At 51.6% G+C, this 18,561-nt stretch overlaps 1 protein-coding gene across 1 annotated transcript in view; it reads right to left on the bottom strand.

Annotated features, from left to right (window-relative positions):
• Positions 1-18,561, bottom strand: part of TECTA (tectorin alpha) — a 60,294-nt gene that overhangs the window by 24,745 nt on the left and 16,988 nt on the right. The window contains exons 7-11 of the mRNA XM_074976841.1: positions 17,878-18,448; positions 14,614-15,206; positions 11,436-12,009; positions 7,328-7,938; positions 4,531-5,092 (exon numbers count right to left, since the gene is read on the bottom strand). Coding sequence (XP_074832942.1) covers positions 4,531-5,092; positions 7,328-7,938; positions 11,436-12,009; positions 14,614-15,206; positions 17,878-18,448 — 2,911 coding nt within the window. The remainder of the gene's footprint in view (positions 1-4,530; positions 5,093-7,327; positions 7,939-11,435; positions 12,010-14,613; positions 15,207-17,877; positions 18,449-18,561) is intronic.

Below are 18,561 nucleotides of genomic sequence, written 5' to 3'. Positions count from 1 at the left end.
GCCAGTGGTCTTTGCCAGGAAAGACCCATCAGGCTATGTCTGGCTTTGACTGAAGACAGCCAGCAGAATTACTACACCATTGTATTCTCAGCCAACCAAGCGAGCAGCCAGCAAAGTACATTCACTTTATGAACCATCTTTGGCTTCTCTACGTTTATCTGGACTCCAATAGCACTTAGAAACCACAGGGCTCTGTTGGGCCAGCAATACATATGCTACGAAGAAGGCCCTGCCCTGAAGGTCTTACAGTCTTAAAATATAAGCCCGAAGAAGAGGCGGGGAAATAGCTCGTCACCTTACCACTCTGACTATCCCAAACTCAGACAGCAGCCTCGTGCCAGAACCAGGACCCAAGACTCCTGAGGGCCAGTCCAGTACATTCTCTCACGTCACCTCTTCCCTCAGGTCCCTCTGGTGTTTCTACCTAGGCATTGTCTCCTCCCGTCTTCTGTTGTATTCAGTTCACAGCCTCAGCATGGAAGTCAACCCATGTCCCATGCCATACCCAGCTTCAGCCACAATGAGCGAGCCTTTGAAAAGTCACAATGAGTTGTGACTTTTCAACGAGAAAGAATAAATGAAATTTAATTTTAAATCTGGTTGGTTATGAATATTACTTTTTGTCTGATCTGCCAGATTGTCTGTCTGCTGGAGAGTTTTGCAGCTCCTTTTCATGACGGAGTGTAATTGAACGAGGTATTGTAATCTTATTGACAATAGCAGGCAGCATCATTAGAGCAAACACATAATCTTTGCTTTCTATAGAACTAATCCAATTCTTGTTTAACAAATGAAGAATAGCAGCTGTTGTTTGAACTTTGGAGTTAACCCATTCCCTCCTTGGATTTGCTATGCAGTGCAGGATGCTCTAAACTACATGGCTCTTTACTATGAAACTATGCTCTTTGTGGATTGTCTGTAGGGTTTGAACTGAGAGTCTTCAGTATAGATCTACTACTTTTGCTAAAGGAGTAGCTCCGTTAGCAGGCAGTAGTAGTAGGTTGTTATCAGCTAGCTCAACGATTAGAGAGGGGATATGACACACTATGCTAGTGGCAAGTACAGCTGTATATTGGGAACCAGCTATGACGCTTGTATCCCTGGTGCAACAGAAGGATCACCTGTCGATACAGACACTTACCACCCCCACTTGTGTGATGGTGTCTGAGCAACTCACAGCTATTAATGTATTTATCCTCAGGGTACTCCTGAGGAGGGTATCATGCCATTTTCACATTGGTGAAACTGAGGTGCACAGAGAGTAAGTGACGGGGTCAGAGCCAGGAATTAAACTCTCAGCTTCTGAGTCCCAAGCTTTGCTTCCTCCACTGATCCTTTGGGCATCGCAAAGGGGAACTGAACTACATCCCCAGGCTGTGCTGATGCACCTGGCAATCCAAGATTTCAGCAGGGTCCAGGGACGATGTTAAACCTCAGCTAGGTTCCTTTGCCACTCGAGCCACGCTCTGACTTTCTTGGGGTGCAATTGCATTGAAAAGCGATTCCCTGACAGCTGTACTAACACAGATAGGTTCCCCCAGGCCTGTCCATAGTGCAGTTGAACCACCATGCTTAGCCGATTAGACAATCCTTGCCTGTGGGGACCGGCTTCCATAGAGAGTGGAACCCCTGCAGCTCACCCCACATGGGTGAGATCCCGGTTGTTAAAGTGTGCTACAAGGCCCATCTGCAGGCGTTGTAATGTGATCATCACACAACAGGCTGCTGGCACAGTCCACGCCCACGCACAACATGGCTGAAAGGTGGCCCCGAAACGTGCCAAAGTGGTGTGCTTCCAGCCGGCTCAAATGCACATCAACAGCCAGACTCCAAGCACAGTCATGCTGGGAATCTAGTTACAACTCACTTGCCTGTTTAACTGTTTACAAACAGGGCTCTGGTCTTTAGTGCCAACTGGCCCTTACCTGTGATCCATAGCCAGCAGAGGGATGCTTTAAGCCTTAGTTTGCCCCAGACTTTAGCCTGTTTACAAAACTCAGTGAAGAGCTTGTGTTCATCATGGCTCCAGTGCTGCAACAAGAGCCAGGAAGGGAGATGTTTTTGTACCAACCCTAAAGGGCTCTCTAAGTGCTGGACTCTAGAAGAGGAGTCTGGGTTTGAAACTAGATTTAGTTTCTCTTCCCATAGTCATCACTGCAGTGTAGACGGGGTTTAATCCCACGAGGCTTTGTCTGTAGCACAACACAGTTAACTTGCTTCTCAGGGAAATAAAACCCCTGTTCATCCAGGTCAGGCAGACCAAGCTAGGAACCTCCTAGCATCAACCCTTGTATGCGATCAGTCCTAGCACATCAGTAAATTAACACAGAATACCAAACAATGGCCCTCCTGACCATACCAATGCCAGGCCCTGGGTTTTCCAACACGCCTGGAGACCTACGCAAGACTTGACAGATGACAAATGTTTAGGAAATGATCAGATTCAATGACTGACCCATAATTCATCCTCCTGCAGCTCCATTTCCTCTATGAATCTATTGACACGTGAGATAATCTCCCTTGACTCTGGTACTCATCTCTTTCATGCTGAGTTGTTTGTTGAGCTGTTTTATTTCCCTGACTCTTATCACTGGTCTCATTTTTAATCCTTTTTTTTTTTTTTTTTTTTTGGTTTCTCATTATTTTGGGGCCTAACCATGGTGCTTCTCTAAGAATCCTCACCCCCATATTCACCACCTACCCCTCACAAAAACCAACACAGCTCCCATACTCAACGTCAGTCACAACATCATCTGCACAGCACTTTCCTGCCACGCATCCCAGTACATTCCAAAACACGAGGTCACCCTGGGTCCTCTTCTAGAGAGGAGACGTTCTACACAAGGAGATGTTCCCATATCAGTTAAGTGACAGAGCTGGAAACAGAACTTAAGTGTCCTTACTCCCAGTTCTGTGCCTGTTCTTGGGGCAACACTATATCACAAACCTCGTACCTCCATGAAGGCGACTCAGGGCTCTCACAACAACAGTTTTGGTGGCCTCAGAGTGCGGCCACCAATTCTTCTGGTGGATGCTGTGAGCTCTTTCCCCAAAACACCAAATTAACTTTCAGAAAAACAGACCGTCATGCACATAAACACGTCCAAGTCATCTTTATGCAGGGTTGTGGGTTTTTTTGGCAAACTCAGAAAAAATGTACTTTGTCTCTATTCTTAACTGGACTGAAACAGAAGAGAAACACATATAAGGCACTTTGCACATTCTTGTCTTGTGTTGTTGTTTCTTTGTTGTTTCTTCTTTATTTTTGGATTGCTCTTGTTTTTTTTAGACTTGCCTAGCTACTAAGTTGGCTGCTGTGGAAAGTGATAACTGTACTTTTGTTCATGAGACTTTGCCAGGAGCAGACTGGCTAGCAAGCTGGTAGGGGTATTAACTAACATGCCAAGAGCACTTCTCATTGCAGATTTAATCAGACCTAGCAAGCTGGGGGACAAATGGTGCCCCAGATGGGGATGTGGGTAGGCAGCAAGGGCCAGGGGAAATGGGAGCGTGGGAGCCCTGCACTGGATCCTGGAGCACAAAGCCCAGGGCCATGGATGCAGCAAGGGCTGGCAGAGATGGAAGAGTGGGGGTGATCCTGAGGCCAGAGCCCAGGGACCACAGCTGGAGCTCAGGGCCCCTAGATTGGGATCAGGGGATGGAGCCTTCTGTTGTGTGTCTGGAGCCTACAGACCCACAGCTACAGTCTGTCACCCATAATCCCACGGCAAAAGCTGGAAGCATGAGCCCCACCGCTCCCAGCTTCTCACTCTGCCTGGGTTTGTAGCTCCAGCAGGGGATGGGACCCAACTGTTTCTCCCCACCCCCAGACATTGCCCAGGAGGCTGCAGCTGCCAGAAGAGTCCTTGGCAGCCAGATGCGGCCACAATGGCTGCATTTGAGAAACACTGACTGTGAGAACTTTGTGTTGCAGCTCCATGTAGTTGCTATGGAGATTACCTATGCTGCTTGTCTGGGATCTGAGCTCTGAGTCCCTCACCCTGCACCATCACCAACCTTTGGGTGCTAGTGGAAAGTGGCAGGCACCCAGTCTGGGAGACTGAGACCCTCTAATTATACATAGGTAAGGGCAGTGCTCTAAGGGGACCACCGAGAAGGGTCCAACTAGCTCAGTCTGCGCAGCCATCCAGTGCCTGCCACCAAGGTGGCCAGCAAAGGGGTCAATAAATACCAGTTTCAGTGGTGGTTTTATGATGGACAGGGTTGTCCATCAGGAAAGGGGCCAAAGCCACTGCATTCATCTAATGCTAATGAGCACCAGTTACAGCGACGGGGCCGGATTTTCATCTAGCTCCCTTTGCTCTGTATTGCCATTTCCCCACCATAGTCTCCCTCCCTGCAGAGGGGGAAGCTTCAGCTTTTACTCCCAAAAAGCCAGACCCTGTGCTACAAAGATGAATTGTTCTATTGAAGTGGGAGGAGCAACGCCAGCTGAGCATCTAGCCCCAAAGCAGATGACCATCTAAATAATTTACAAGGGCAAAGGTAGAAGGAAAAGATTCTGCTCACAGCATGAGGTGAAGTTCCTCCAGCCGGTGATGGCTATTCCCTGGGTCTGGCAGGTGCTGGCATAATTCTGCAGCCAGCTGCAGGCGGTTTGGACAGCCCCCCCATCAATGCAGGTGTCAAACAGGCAGTTCTTGTAGAAGAAGCCAGGGTTGACTTTGCTGTGGCACTTGGCGAAGACGCTGCTCTTGCTGGGGATTAGGCTGCACAGCTGCTGTGGTTTCCAAAACCCTTCCACCTTGCTGCAGGTGGGGCACTTGTCTCCGCAGCCCACCTGGCAAAAGGTGTCCCGCTTCACCCAGCTCTGGCCGAAGTCGTTCACATTGGAGGCCAACAGCCCACTGGAAGTCTGCAGTTCGTCGCTGGGATTGCCGTTGTAGCGGCCGCAGAGACCGTAGGTGCTGTTCTGGAGGCTTCGTGGAACTGTGACAGAGAGGAAGGTCTTCCAGTCATATACCACCTTCAGCCCAAAGTCAGTCTCCACCACAATGTGGAAGCCAAAGGCGAAGATGTTCACCTTCCCTTGGCCCAGCTTCAAGGGCAGGTAGAGACGTTCATTGTTAATCTGCAAGGACACAGGAGGAGGATGGCTAGATTATTAATCTGCAAGGACTCAAAGGCAGGGTCAAGGGATGCCTTTGTTTTCGGGTGCACACCTCATGGGAGATGCTCTGTTGTGCAAGAGTGGGACTGTGATGCTGCTCTCAGGAGAAGAAAGTGATGACTGCAAAAAAATTATGACAGCCTGGATGAAGCACTGGAGGATGCTGCACTGGGCAGGAGCTGGGCTCTATTTTGGCTCCAAGCTTTTTCCAGTCTGGGAGTCCCTTTTCCAAACTGTGTGCTGTTTGTAAGCACCTTTGTACCAGGACTGGTGTGGACAATACAAGTAACAAGCTCCACAATGGGGATGTCTGTACTTCAATCATAAGGTGTGACTGGAGCTCCAGGACACGTACCTGAGGTAGCTTTAGTATCTCTACACTGAGCAGTGTTCCCTGTAAACTGAGCACTTGGGAGAGATTCAGATGTCACCCAGCTGATTAGCAGAGCGCCCACAGCTGGCAGCGTGTGTTTCTACTGGTGGTGCACATCTATATATGCATCAGTGCATATAACAAAATGTATTCTGCACACGGATGGGAAAAATGAGAGGGCGCAATGACCTTGAGAGCCTGGGTAGTGAAGTTTCAGTAGTACAAGCCTGCCTGGGACCCGAGGTAATTAGTCAGGTGGCTACCCCATGCTTAATCAGTTGCCGCTGCAACTTCACTGCATTGGTACCCAACGTAGCTATATGAAAACTAGCTCAGGTACATCTACATAAGCTGCAGTCACACCCAGGACTGCGTAGAGGTGTCTTAAGAAAATACCCAGAATCTACGTCTCTGACTTCTCCTCTCACAAGAAGCCCAACTGCAGGTCCCAGACATCGACCACCACTTGGCAGAGAGGCCACAACAGCAACAATAATTAGAAATGGGCCCAGGGCTGTGGAGCTCAGACCCAGATCTAGATCTGAATCTGAACTTCCCCAAAGCCTGGGCACATTTGAACTCAGTGCTTTGCTTTGGCTCCTACTGGAAATAGGTTCTATCGGGACACTAGGATCCAGATTCCGCAGCTCCCGACAGCACCCCTCCAAGAACAGACCCCATGGGCGGCCCAGGCGAGTGCCAGTGGGATATCAGCTCACCACAGGGAACCTCCTGCTGCTAACAAGTGCTCCATGCTGCCCAAGGAGACTGCATCATAGCCTAGCAGGTGTTCAACAGTCACTCAGGGCTTCTCATTTTTTGCACGAGTTCTGTTTCAGTCTCAGTCCAGGTCCACTGTCTGGGAAGTTCAGCCCTTAAAGGTACCACCTCCAATGCCCCATCCCAGCTTCTTTAGTTACCAGCCATCAGAATCTACTCTGAAAACAACCCTGCCTGACAGATGAGTTAGAACTTCTCCCAGTCTGTTCGCGGCTCCCAAGAGAGCTCAGAAATGCAACGCCTTTCAGGCCTTGATATGGTTACCCAGTTATCCAGCAAGGCCTCCTCATGCAGCTGCCCTGTGAGGTTCCCACACGTTTCATGTACCTGGACAGCTTGTGAGCTTGAACCCTCCAAAGAAGCTTGCTGGGGCCTTATCCTTCCAGAAAGCCCTGGTACAAACAGTAGCACTGGCCAGATTTTTAGGATGGGAGCGTGAAGCTGCCGTCCCTCTTACCACTGCCCATGCCCCTCTGGGGGCATCTGCAGAGCCCTGGGCAAAGGCCAGGAGCAGAGCATTGGAGCCACTGAGGCAGAGTCAGTGGACAAGACCCCAGGTTGGTGGATGTGACCCTGGGTAGCAGCAGGACCCCAGTGATCAGGTAGGCACAAAACATGGGGGCACAGCAGCACTCCCACACCCCTAATTCCTGCGCCTCTGACTACACAGAAACGTCACTGTCAGTCTCTATAAAACAGTGGAGGCAGCCCAGGAGAAAACCAAAGGCCCCTTAAGAAAGTGAAGGCAATGGCAGTCTCCTGAAATGAGAGACAGGGAGCAGCAGAAAATGGTCATACAGGAACTCTAAGGAGTTCTGAAGACTGACTGCATAGAAGACTCAAGAGGTACAACAGACAAGGGTGCATAAGACCAGCAGTGAGGATCTACCCAAACTTTTCACCCTTTTCCAGTAGCATCAACTCTTGCTGTGGCCCCCGTTAGGAGCAGCAGGTACGGCACTCAACTGAATTCCACACTCCCGCCGGCTGCCTCTCCCACCACCCTGCTACCCTCCAGGTCAGGCTGCAACCAGATGACTCACCAGCACGGTGTATTTGTAGGCCCGGTGGATGACGATGTTGTAATTGAAGACGTCCACCTCAACCTGTTTCACCCACAAGGCCAGGGATGGGTCCCGATCCTCGTTCTTGGCTGTGATGGTGAAACCTGGGAAAGTATCTGACCTCTCCTCCCGCTGCCTGGAGATGGTTGTGCAAAGAACCAGAGGGCAGCTGCTCTGAAAGTCAAACGAGAACCCATCAAAGGTCAAGTAATGGCCATAGCCGGAGACGATGCAGGAGGCATCGGTGCGGGGCTGGCAGTAGTAGAGGCCGTTCTCCTCCAGGCAGTACTCGTCGTCCTTGCAGGAGATGTTCTCGCAGTGCACACTGTTGTCGGACCCATTGCAGTAGCAAAAGAATTGGCAGTCAATATCCATCCAGAAGGTCTGGTTGGTGGAGAGCTGATGCCCCTCAAAACTGCAGCCACACTCGCTCCGGGGGACGCACTGGAAGCCTTGGAAGGCAAAGCCCTCGTCGCACTGGCAGCCCTCCGTGCAGCTATCCACGCAGACGGGGCCTGTGACCAGGGCTTCACAGGTCTCTGTGCAGGTCATGCACTCCTCGAAGTGGCTGTTTTCAGGGCACTGGAGAGCTGGAAGCAGTGAAACACAAACAAGGTTAATGTTACCAGGGAGAAAGGTGCCACCCTCACTGGTGGGAGATACGGGCCAGAGTGAAGGAGGATGTGGGATCGGTGAGATAAGGAACAAGCGGTGATACTGAGGATGGCGCCACACCAGCTACTGTAACAGAAAACAGAACTATGGTTCCCCGCAGCCTCACGCCCTGCAGGCAGGCTCCTGTCCTCCCATCTCCCCAGCCTGCACCAAAACTGGTCTCCTGTTCACCCCCCTCAGTCACCTACAGAGGGTTCCTCTCTACCCAGTTCAGAATTGCCCTCTGGATCATCTGATAATCTGGGGGCATCTTCTCCCCTGACCTCCATCAGGGCTTCTTCCCTACCCCAATCTCTCTGGTCTGGTCCTTCTCCCTTTGAGCTCCCCATCAGTCTGAAACACCTGCCTCCATCAGAAATGCTGAGCTCACACCTTAACTCGGTCAACTCACAGCTGTCACCTTGTCCAAGCTTCACCTTCCTCGCCCAGCATGCCTTTTCCACGAATCCCTTCCTGGCCCTGCTGCTCCCCTCCTGCCACCACGTACACCCCAGCACACGGCATTCTGGCTCTGGGCCTTTGCCTTCAAGAGCTCCATAGCCCCAGTCCAGCTTTCAACCCCCTCTGCATTTCCTGGCTCTTTTGCCCTACAGCTCCTTTGATCGCTCTCACCTGCTCCGAGCTTCATGCTACCCTCCACCCATGCATCCCCTACACCTGGGTAAGTGTCTCCTCTGCCTATCTGGTCCATCTTTCCTCCTCCTTTAGGGATCTTTCCCCCTCTTCTCCTCACCCTCTTAGCACCTTGCCTGGCCCCCACCTAATTTATTCTTCCCGGTCTCATCTCCTGGATCTCAGGACCACATCCTGGGAGACCCTGAGCATTCTCAGGCCCATGGATCTCAACAGTTGCACAGGGCACTCACTACCGTGCCTGCTCTTAGCATAGGCATAGGAACAAAAGGTGCGGGGGGTGCTGCAGGACCCACAGTCCCCTGGCCTGGCGCCTGGGCTCCAGGCTGCCTCCTTGCATGCTGGGGGCTCTGTTGCAGGCACTGCACCCAGGGACCCAGCTGCTGTTCTGTGCTCCTGCTGCCAGCTCCAAACCCAGGGTCTCAGCTGCTGTCCTGCAAGCTCAGGGCTCTGCTGCCTACCCTGCCCGGCAGGGGCTCTGATGCTGGCTGCGGGCCTGGGGTTCTGGCTGCTGGCTTTGCTTGGGCCCCATGTGCTGGAGGGCTCGGCTGTGGTCCTGGGTCTGGGCTGCTGACCCTGGGTGCTGGGGCTTTGTTCCCAGCCTCAGCTGTGTGGGTGACAGGGTAAGTTGGGGATGTCAGCACCACCCCCCCCACTCTTAAAAATGTTCCTGCACCACTGGACCAAACTCCATTAAACTGCAAATTCCTTGAGCCAGGGAACAGGAGCTACTTGCTACATATTTATGCAACCTGAGCACATTTCCAGAGTCATCTCCATGATCCATACCCTTAACTGCCACTGACTAGCTGTGACATAGCCTCAACAGCTGGAAGAGGCCAGTATGCAAAAGCTTCTTCTATTGGGAGGCAATGGAGAGAAGACTCGATTGGGATACAGAAGTCCTGGGGTCAGCACCGACTTGCTACCTCGGCTATGTCACTTTCCTGCTCTGTGCCTCCATTTGCCCCTCTGTCTTTTGATTCGACCCTCCTTTGCAGTCCATAGGGCTATGAGATCTTCTGAGGACATGTGCTGTCCAACAGCTAGGAAATACAATGTTCTTGTATTAATTGTGCATGAACATTAGTTCACCAACAGTCCATTCTAAACTGCCAAAGGTCAACTTTCCGGACTCCAGGTCCACATCCTGCTTCTCCCCTTGTCTCATCACTAACGTCTGTTTTAACGTATTAATACAGGATGGCCCCTGGCTTGAATAACTTATAGTCTAAACAGGCAAGCTGTACAAGGTAGGAAGGGAAGCTGAGGCATGGAGCCAGGGTGTGACTTGTCCAAGGTCACAAGGCAAGTTACCGACCGAGCTAGGAACAGAACTCCGGTTCTCTTGATATTGAGGGTCCTACCCACTAGATCATGTTGCCTCTCCTTCCTTCCACCTTCCCCAGACTCCACATTTTGAGAGATGAAGGCTGGTTCATTGCCTGTTAAGTATTTCTGCAGTGCGGGATTTTTACATGTGCTTCTGAATTATGAATGTTGTAACATCAACAGCAAGTTGACAGCAATAGCAAAAAATAAGACTTATCTCAAGTACCCTGTGCTGATGGCTTCCACTATTGTTAGACTCCATCTGCAGTTCTGGAACACTCAGAGTGTAATAAAACCCCTGATCTCTCATGAAATGCCATCATGAAATAACTTAATTGGGAGACCTCTTTCTGCAAGGGAAAGGAACTGCTAAAAAATTGCCTGAGTGCAAAAAGCAACACCTTTTTGTCTCTGCAGCAAACAAGATTACAGTCCTAATTTGTACAAATGGCCCATTTACCTTCCTGTTCTTCCAGACAAGTCCAAGTGTTTCTTTTGGAAACACAAGACTGTACTACAATATTAATGGGGCTGACACAGGTTCTCATCCCAAGGATGACTTGGTAAACAAGTTGAGAAACTCCTCAAATATTTTGTTTTTGTTGACCCCTCCCCACTTCATGGCTTAATATAACTAAGGAACAGAGTATTGCTTCTTGCATCATTGGCTACTCTAACAAAACACATGCATTGATTGAAGCTGGTGAAATAGCAAAAAAACAAAACAAAACCAAACCCATTACTTCATTTACAGATATTTTTGTCAAGCAAAGCGTCACATTCTGTTCAGTGAACTCCTGCCGGGCAAGATGCAGGAATTACTCAGTGAAATTTTCTAGCCTGTGCTGAGCAGAATATCAAATAAAATGATCATAATGATCCCTTTTGAACTTAAAATTTAGAGGTGACGTCCTGCCTCCATTGAACTTCCAATGAATTTAGTGAGGCCAGGTTTTTAGCTTGTGGATCTATGTACCCAGAGACCACGGTGATGAGCAACCTTATCAAAACCTAAACAGAGGAAAATAATAGCCACATCTATCATGATGACGATGATTACTACTACTAAGTCTTACACCAGGACCCCATAGTTCTAGCCGCTGTATAAACATAAAAGCAAAGATGGTCCCTGACCGGAAAAAACCTCATAATTTTCCTTAAGTGTTTGATTTGGTTAAAAAAAAAAAAGTCATTCCCTTCCAAAAATGTTGAACGGATTCACTGATTTTAAGACCAGAAGAAATTCTGATGATTACCTAGTCTGACCATCTAGAAAGCACAGGCCTGACCCAAAAAAAAAGGGCGGGGGAAAAGGATGGAAAGGGAGGAGTGAAAAATGAACAGATTTGTCCAATGACAAAGAACAAGCTGAAATTTGCAAAAATCCGCTCTTAAATCCCCTTCCCACGCCGAGCTCAGAGTCAATCAAAGCTGTTTCCCAACTCACGGCAAAAGTTGAAGCTCCTCCACTGGCCGACCTCCACCTCTGCGTTCTTACAGGCGCTGGCGTAACGGGCCACCGAGTCGCAGAGCTCGGACTGGTTTCCCCCGCTCTGGCACAAGCGGAAGAGGCACGTTCGGTAGTAGGCCGATGCATTGACCACCCCGTGGCAGTCCAGGAAGGAACTGTTGGTGGGGTCGTTGATGAGGCCGCACTTGGAGCGGCTCCTGTAGAATTTGAGCAGCTCCGAGTCATTGTTGCAGGCCTTGAGCAGGTCTCCGCACTCCCCGTTGCAGATCTCGTCAAAGGTGGTCCAGCTCTGCAGGAACACTGCCAGGTTCTCCGTGCACTTGCCATTGGGGAAGCAGAACTCGTCGCTCCTGTTCCCGTTGTAGAAGCCGCACAGCCCCCCGGTGCAGTTGAAGTAGATGGTCGAGAGGCGTATTTGCAGCAGACCCAGGTTGGAGTACTGGATGCTCACAAGCCCCTCGGACTCAATGACCGTGCTGTTTTTGCTACGGTAAATTTCCAGTTGGCCAGAGGGGAGGAAAAATGGCAGCTCCACTTCATAGCCATTCACCTGCAAATGGAAGAGCATGGGGGGTTTGAAAGGCTCACTGCTGAAGGCAGAGAGGGTTCTGTCCTACCCCAACAGCATTGCTACTGCCCTGAGCCAGAAAGATCGCATCACCTGCAGCAAAGGCAGGGTGGACAATGAACATTTCAACTGATGCTAAGGTATTATGGATTCTCATTCTGATGCTGTCCTGTGTGTGGCCTGAAAACTGCTTTGTGCCACCAGTGGGAATGCCACAGTAGGAGAACCACTGATCGACACCAGTGGCTCCCCACCTGTGGTCCATGAAAATATTGGCGGGCGGGGAAGGTCCATGAAAAAATAAAAGATAAATACAAATGATCACAGAAAATAAGTTTTCAACAAATTGCAAAGTTGCCATCAATTATGATTTTTGAATTAAATATCTTCCAATAATGTTATTAATCGTTGTCCAAAAATCTATGCTGTGGTTTCCGTTTTCATTTAATGAAGTGTAGCTAGTGGCTAGAATTGGCTTTGATGGAGGTCTGTGAACAGTTTGGGGGAGGTGATTGGGGATCTGCGAACGATTTGAGGGAGGCGACTGGGGGTCTGGACTAGTGAAAAAGTTGGGAACCACTTATCTATGTTATATTGCCTTTATGAAATCCGAAAGAAAGAGTTAGCGGAAGAAACCGGTAGCTAGGAAATTAGCTGATCAGGTTAAATGTGACTTGTGTCTATTTTATAACAAGGCCCTGGTCACCCAGAAACCACTCAGGAGTCACTACACTGCACACAAAGCTCAACTTGAACTTCATAGCACCACCTGTTTGTGCAGTGCCAAGCATAGTGGTGTCCTGGTGCATGACTGGGATGTAGGTGCTGCCTCAATAGACAAATAATCTGAGCTAGAACCAAAATTGCCCTTCAAGAAAGAACACAGGTCTCTTACACTTAAGCTAGAGGAGAATCTCCATCAGCAGTATGGAGCTTATGACACACAGCTGAGTCATCCTGATTGCTGCCAGGAAAGGGCAGTGGTGCACTTGCACACTCCCTAATGTGTCTTGAAGCAGTAGTAAAGCTGTGCAACTGCTTTACACAGAAGAGTATCACACAGCTTCATGTATGACTATAGCATCCTTTCTGCACAGGCATTGGTGGCTGGTAAAACCAACTACTTTGGGTCTGACTAAATAAGGATTCTTGTCATCTTGATAGCCCATGTGCTGAGGGCCCATCCATTTGTAAGCAGATCTGACTTAGAAGGCTGCAGGGACTATCTGTAAGTTACAATGTTGTGGATTTGGGACTTTTTTCAGTCCATACATCCTGCTCAAAGTTACTCGTGCTAGAAGTCAAACAGTGATTTACCTAACTGCCAGCGAGGGACTTGACCCACCAAGTTGAGCTCTTGTGGCATCTTGCATCATCCTTTGGCACGAACTAACATTCAGCAAGCAGAGCTTAGCTGAGATTTGCAGCTGTGACTTTAGTTAACGATGCATGAGTCAGAAGAGCATCCTCGCCTGTCTCCCGCGGCCCTTCTGACTCAGCAGGGCAAAGAAGAGCAAAAGCTATAATAAAGCAAGCAAAGCCTCACAGAGCGCAAAACTGAACATCAGTAAGTAGCCTCCTTGTTTTCCACAGCTGCTTTGTTGAGTATGACCTACACTGAAACCCCAGGCTCTGCAGGCAGCAGCATTTTAATAAAACCCAGATTTCCCGCACGAGTATTGTCGATTAATTTCGACCTACTCCCTTTTGTCTTGGCATCTGTTCAGAGTGCCCATGGGCCAGGTTCTCCCAGCACCAGCTTTCCAAACAGCACCTGGTCCTGCTACAAGTTAAATCCTTCATCTTCCATGTTCTCTCTCATTTCAGGACATCTATTTTCTTTGCCTTGCCTCCAAGCCCACCCTCCTTCACCTCTCTCATTTAGATGGACAAAACAATCAGGTGCAAATAAGATGCTGACAGTTGCGTGTGTCAGCTGACTGGGGATGTTCTAGGTTGGGCTGGACAACCCTCCCAAGTCATGGGGTTCCAGAGCTTGAGCCCAAACATCTACCAGCAATTTTATAGCTCTGCAGCCTGAGGGAGCTGACACAGACCAGCTGTGGAGTTTTACAGCAGCACAAATAAAACTCTCAGGGTCTTTGGGATAACAGAGGTTAAGGATGGGATGTTGGGCAGGTGCTGTGAAAATCCTAACCTAAATGTCCACCAACACATTTTGTTGACATTCACAGAATTATCTTGTGGGACTGGACTGGAATCTAATCCCAGCTGTGCCACTCTGCCTCAGTTTACCCCTCTGTAAAATGGGGACAAATACTCTCTCTCAGATGGAGGAACAGTGGGTTCAGCAGTTGTATCTTCGAGTCTTCCTGCCTAGCACGATGGCAACATTGATCTCTAACGCCCCAGCAAAGCAGCCCTTTGTCTTTTCTCAGACTGTTGTCATTTGTTTGGGCAGTTATCCAAAAGCCACAGCCTAAAGGACCTGGAAAGCCCACGGAGCTTGCCTCCGAGCACACAAGACATCTGACATGCTACCAGACCTCCAGGGGATGGGGGCACCACAGCACCCATGGCTACCCCGGCAGTGGCATGAAGACTGCCCTCGGAGGGGATTCTTACCTTGATTTCAGATGTGCTGGCACCTCCAATCTTAACCTCCTGGCCAGCGACCTGGATCCTCAGGGGTCGTAGCCAGTTGGGCCCGGACTCAGGTTTCTTTTTGCTAATGTCCACCTCCAGGAAGTGCGGCCTGTCCGAGCAGGTTTTGAGCAGGGTGTAGGAATGCTCCAGGGGGAACGTGAAAGCCACCCCATCAAAGGACTGCAGCACCTGGTTCTGGCTCACTAAGCACAAGCTCTCTCGCTTGGGGTAACAGCCCCGATAGCCGTTCTCCACCGTGCACACCTCTCCTTCCCGGCAGGTGGCGTTCGAGCAGCTGATCTCGGCACCGTCCTCACAGCGGCACCGCACCGTGCAGTCCGCGGTGGCCCAGAAGGATTCTCCGATGGCATAGTACCAGCCATCCACATCGCAGCCACACTTGTGGATGGGGACACACCGGTCTGTGCTGAGGACGTGGCCTTCATTGCATTCACAGCCCTCAGTGCAAGGGGAGCTGCAGGCCAGCGGAGCGGTGAGATCCGAACAAGTAGCTGGGCAGCTGCTGGTGCAAACCGAGTAGTGGCTGAACTCTGGACACTGGACAGCTGTTGCTAGGAGAGGAAAGGTGGAGGAGACACTGTTACAGGGCTGAACTGTTTTCAGTGACGGGGCCGATCCTCTGCTGGTGTCAATCAGCAGAACTGCACTGAAACCGAGGGGCCATTTTACACCAAGTGAGGATCTGTCCTTAAATTCCTGCTGTCACCTAACCCTGATTTCTGTGTAGCCCCATGAGGCGCAACCTAGGCTGGTGAGTGGAGCCACACGAGGGAGAGAGCAATGGCCACGGCCTCCCTGCATCCCGCTGGAGCTCAGGCCATGGACCAGCCCCAGCCCCAGCCCCCTGCGTCCCAGGAGCTGGGGCAGCGGCTAGGGCTGGGTGCCACCCCTCTCTCCTGGGACTGGGCCCAGTGCTGTGGCCCTGCCCCAACCCCCATGGCACCTCCCCCAATTCACCCCAGCACCGCAGGCGAGCCCGGCCCCCTCACCTACTCTCTCCTGGAGCTGGAGTTGAGGACAGTCCCATCACCACAGCCTGGCCCCCCCATCCCTGTTTTTCCTGCCCACCCCCCTACCAGGAGATGTGACCAGGGCCTGACCTAGTCACAGTTCCCATGCGCCCCCCAAGCTGGGGCTGGGGACCAGGCCCAGCACCACTGTCCAGCCCCAGCAGGGTTAGTAGCTGGTCTCTCTGATCACCCCAGGGCTGGGCCCAGTGCCACGGCCCAGCCACAGCTCCCTCAGACCCTGGCCCCTCTCCAGAGCAGGGGCCAGGCCAGGAGTCATGGCTTGATGTTCACCCTGGGACAGGAGGGGGACTGCAAAATGCCACCCAAACCAGCCCCCAACCTCCCGTAGGACAGGTGGGGGGGACAGCGGCTGCAGCCCAAGCTGCCCTCCTTCCCTGTACAGGATGAGGAGCTGGGAGCTGTGGCCCAGCCTCTGCTCCCACATCCCCTTCTACAGCAGGGGCCAGGGTGGCCCTTCCCTGGGATTGGGCCCAGTGCCGTGGACCAGCTCCGGCCCTCACGGCCTTCCTGCACCCCACCCTCAGAGCTGGGGCATGGCTGTGAGCCAGAGCTTGATGCCCCAGAGCTAGAAGGGGTGCTGAGAGCTGTGGCCCAAACCTGGTCCCCACTCCCAGGGAAAGTGAGCGGTGGAGGGTTGAAAGCACAACCCAAACTGCCAAGGGTCTGGGAGCTGCAGCCCGACCGGCCTCTCACCTGCCCTGGGGATGGGCGGGGGTGGGAGAGCAGGGACGCAACCTCGCCTAACCTCTCCTCCCCCCAGGGACAGGCAGAGGGGCTGGGAGGTGTGGCCCCACCCTTCCTCCCTGAGGCCACTGCAGGAGTCCCCACTAAGCACCCCCCTACATACCTCCCAGACCCATGTCCTGAGTACTTTGCTCCCCTCCCTTACCCCTGCCACAAGCCTCATCACATTCCCAGCCCTGAACCCCATCATCTGCCCCCACCCACTGCCTTCAATCCTGGACCCTTCCTGCCCTGACTTCAATACCCCAAACCCTCCCAGCCTCTGCCCTCACTTGTACCCCATCCCCTGGCCACAGCCCCCCCCCAAACCTAACCCCCTGCCCTACACCCCGTTGTAACCAAGCTCCAGCTCCTCACCCACTGCCCTGAGCCTCCCACCCATGCCATGACTTCTGCACCCTCGATTCCCTGCTCTGCCTCGTCCACTCCCGACTCCCTTCCCTGAGCCCTGCTAATTAAATAAAGCTGGAGGCCACTATTTAAATAAACCTGTACCTTTTCTCTTTAATTTAAGAAAAAATTCCTTCAGTTAAAGACCCAAACAACTCCAGGCACCTCTGCTAGTTCATAAATATTACTATTCCCTTACTGCTGTGCGCTTGACACTGCAACATTCATTGGCCAGCAAGGGTCAGTAAGCCTCTGGCTTTAAACAGTTACACTTGTTGCAGATGGTAGCCTGGAAAAAGGCAACCGTTCCCCCTCTGAACTAGGATACGGGTGTCCCCAGCATACACTGGGTGTGTTGGGCTTAGTACCCCGCCTCTGGCAATAGCTGATGGTTCAAAGGGAGAGAGGTGAGTGTCCCCCTCTTACGCCCCCCATTGTCTCTAATTTGCCCTCTTGTGTTGAGGTGATATCCCCCCACCCCGCCCCCGAGAGTCAGACAGGAGTAAAAGCCCTTTCCTGACACCTCGCAGAAAGGGTCATCTTACTCCCTGCAGTACTAGACGCAGGGCTCCATTCTCATGCCAGTCCCCTTGGTGGAAATGAGGAATAATCAGCCAAGTTGCTGCCACACAAAAGTAGGGCAAGGGAGAAAGCCAGTTGGGAGCCCTGGGTTTAGCACCTCAGCAGGTGGCAATGGTGGTTCAATCAGTCAGCCCTGTCTTGAGTCCAGCCACAACGCACAACACACCAGCCTTGAGTTCCAGAGAGCGCTCAAATTTCCGTCTATTTGTTCAACACTCTAACTGCCCTTTAGTTCCTTCATGTGTCCCCTTGTCCTCCTCCTGTTGCATTTCAGGGCTGAAAGAAGTGTCTGCTTGGCTCTCACTGTAACCCTAGATGCCTCAGTCAAGTCCCTGCCAGCTCCTCTCCTGGCTCACTTCAGGCACGGTGTTTACTTCAACTGGAGTCTGCTGTCAGCCCCGCTTTCTGCCCTCACACGGAAACCCCCACCCACCTCCTCAGAGTTGCCTTTCAGATGGAGGATGGGCAGACTTACCACACCCTGTCTGGGCTCGCCAGTCTCCCACCGGAATCCCAAGGGCTTGGCACACCAAGGCGTAAGCCTGGATCGCCTGGCAGAGGCTGGTGCTGTTGTTCCGGGAGCTACACATGTCATAGACGCAGCTGTGGACAAAGGCCGTGGGGTCCACAATGGCACCGCATTCCCACAAGGGGCCGCCGGTCTTGTTGATGAAGCCGCAGTACTCAGGCATGAAGTAAAGCGACTCCATCGCAGCATCGCAGAAGCTGCAGTTGTCTAAGCAGCCTGGGGAGCATTTCCACTCAGGGTGGTACACTCGCCAGCTCTCCCCCAGGTCCAGCACTGACACCGCCGGCCTCCCATCCGAGCGAAGGGTGTCGTCCTGAGGGTCCTTGTTATAGTTCCCGCACAGGCCACAAGTGGTGTTGATGTAAGTGCCCGGCACGGAGATAGAAGCATAGTGTTGCCCATCATAGGTCACCAAGACACCAAAATCAGTCTCCACTGCTGTTGACAAACCACTCTGGTAGACTTTTATCGCCCCCAGTTCCAAGGAGAGGGGTAAGGACATCACCAAGTCATCCACCTGCAGGAGCAAAGCAAAAGGGTGTAAAAGCATGCAAAATGGCAGGACTACCGCGCTGAGAGGAGCACGGGGGTGGGTGGGGTCTGCAAGTGTCCCCTGCAGCGATTGAACTG

Source organism: Carettochelys insculpta, chromosome 25 (genome assembly GCF_033958435.1).
Source record: "Carettochelys insculpta isolate YL-2023 chromosome 25, ASM3395843v1, whole genome shotgun sequence".
NCBI classification, from domain to species: Eukaryota; Metazoa; Chordata; order Testudines; family Carettochelyidae; genus Carettochelys; species Carettochelys insculpta.
The sequence above is the reverse complement of the archived record's forward strand: the minus strand, read 5'-3'. Positions and strand labels throughout refer to the sequence as shown.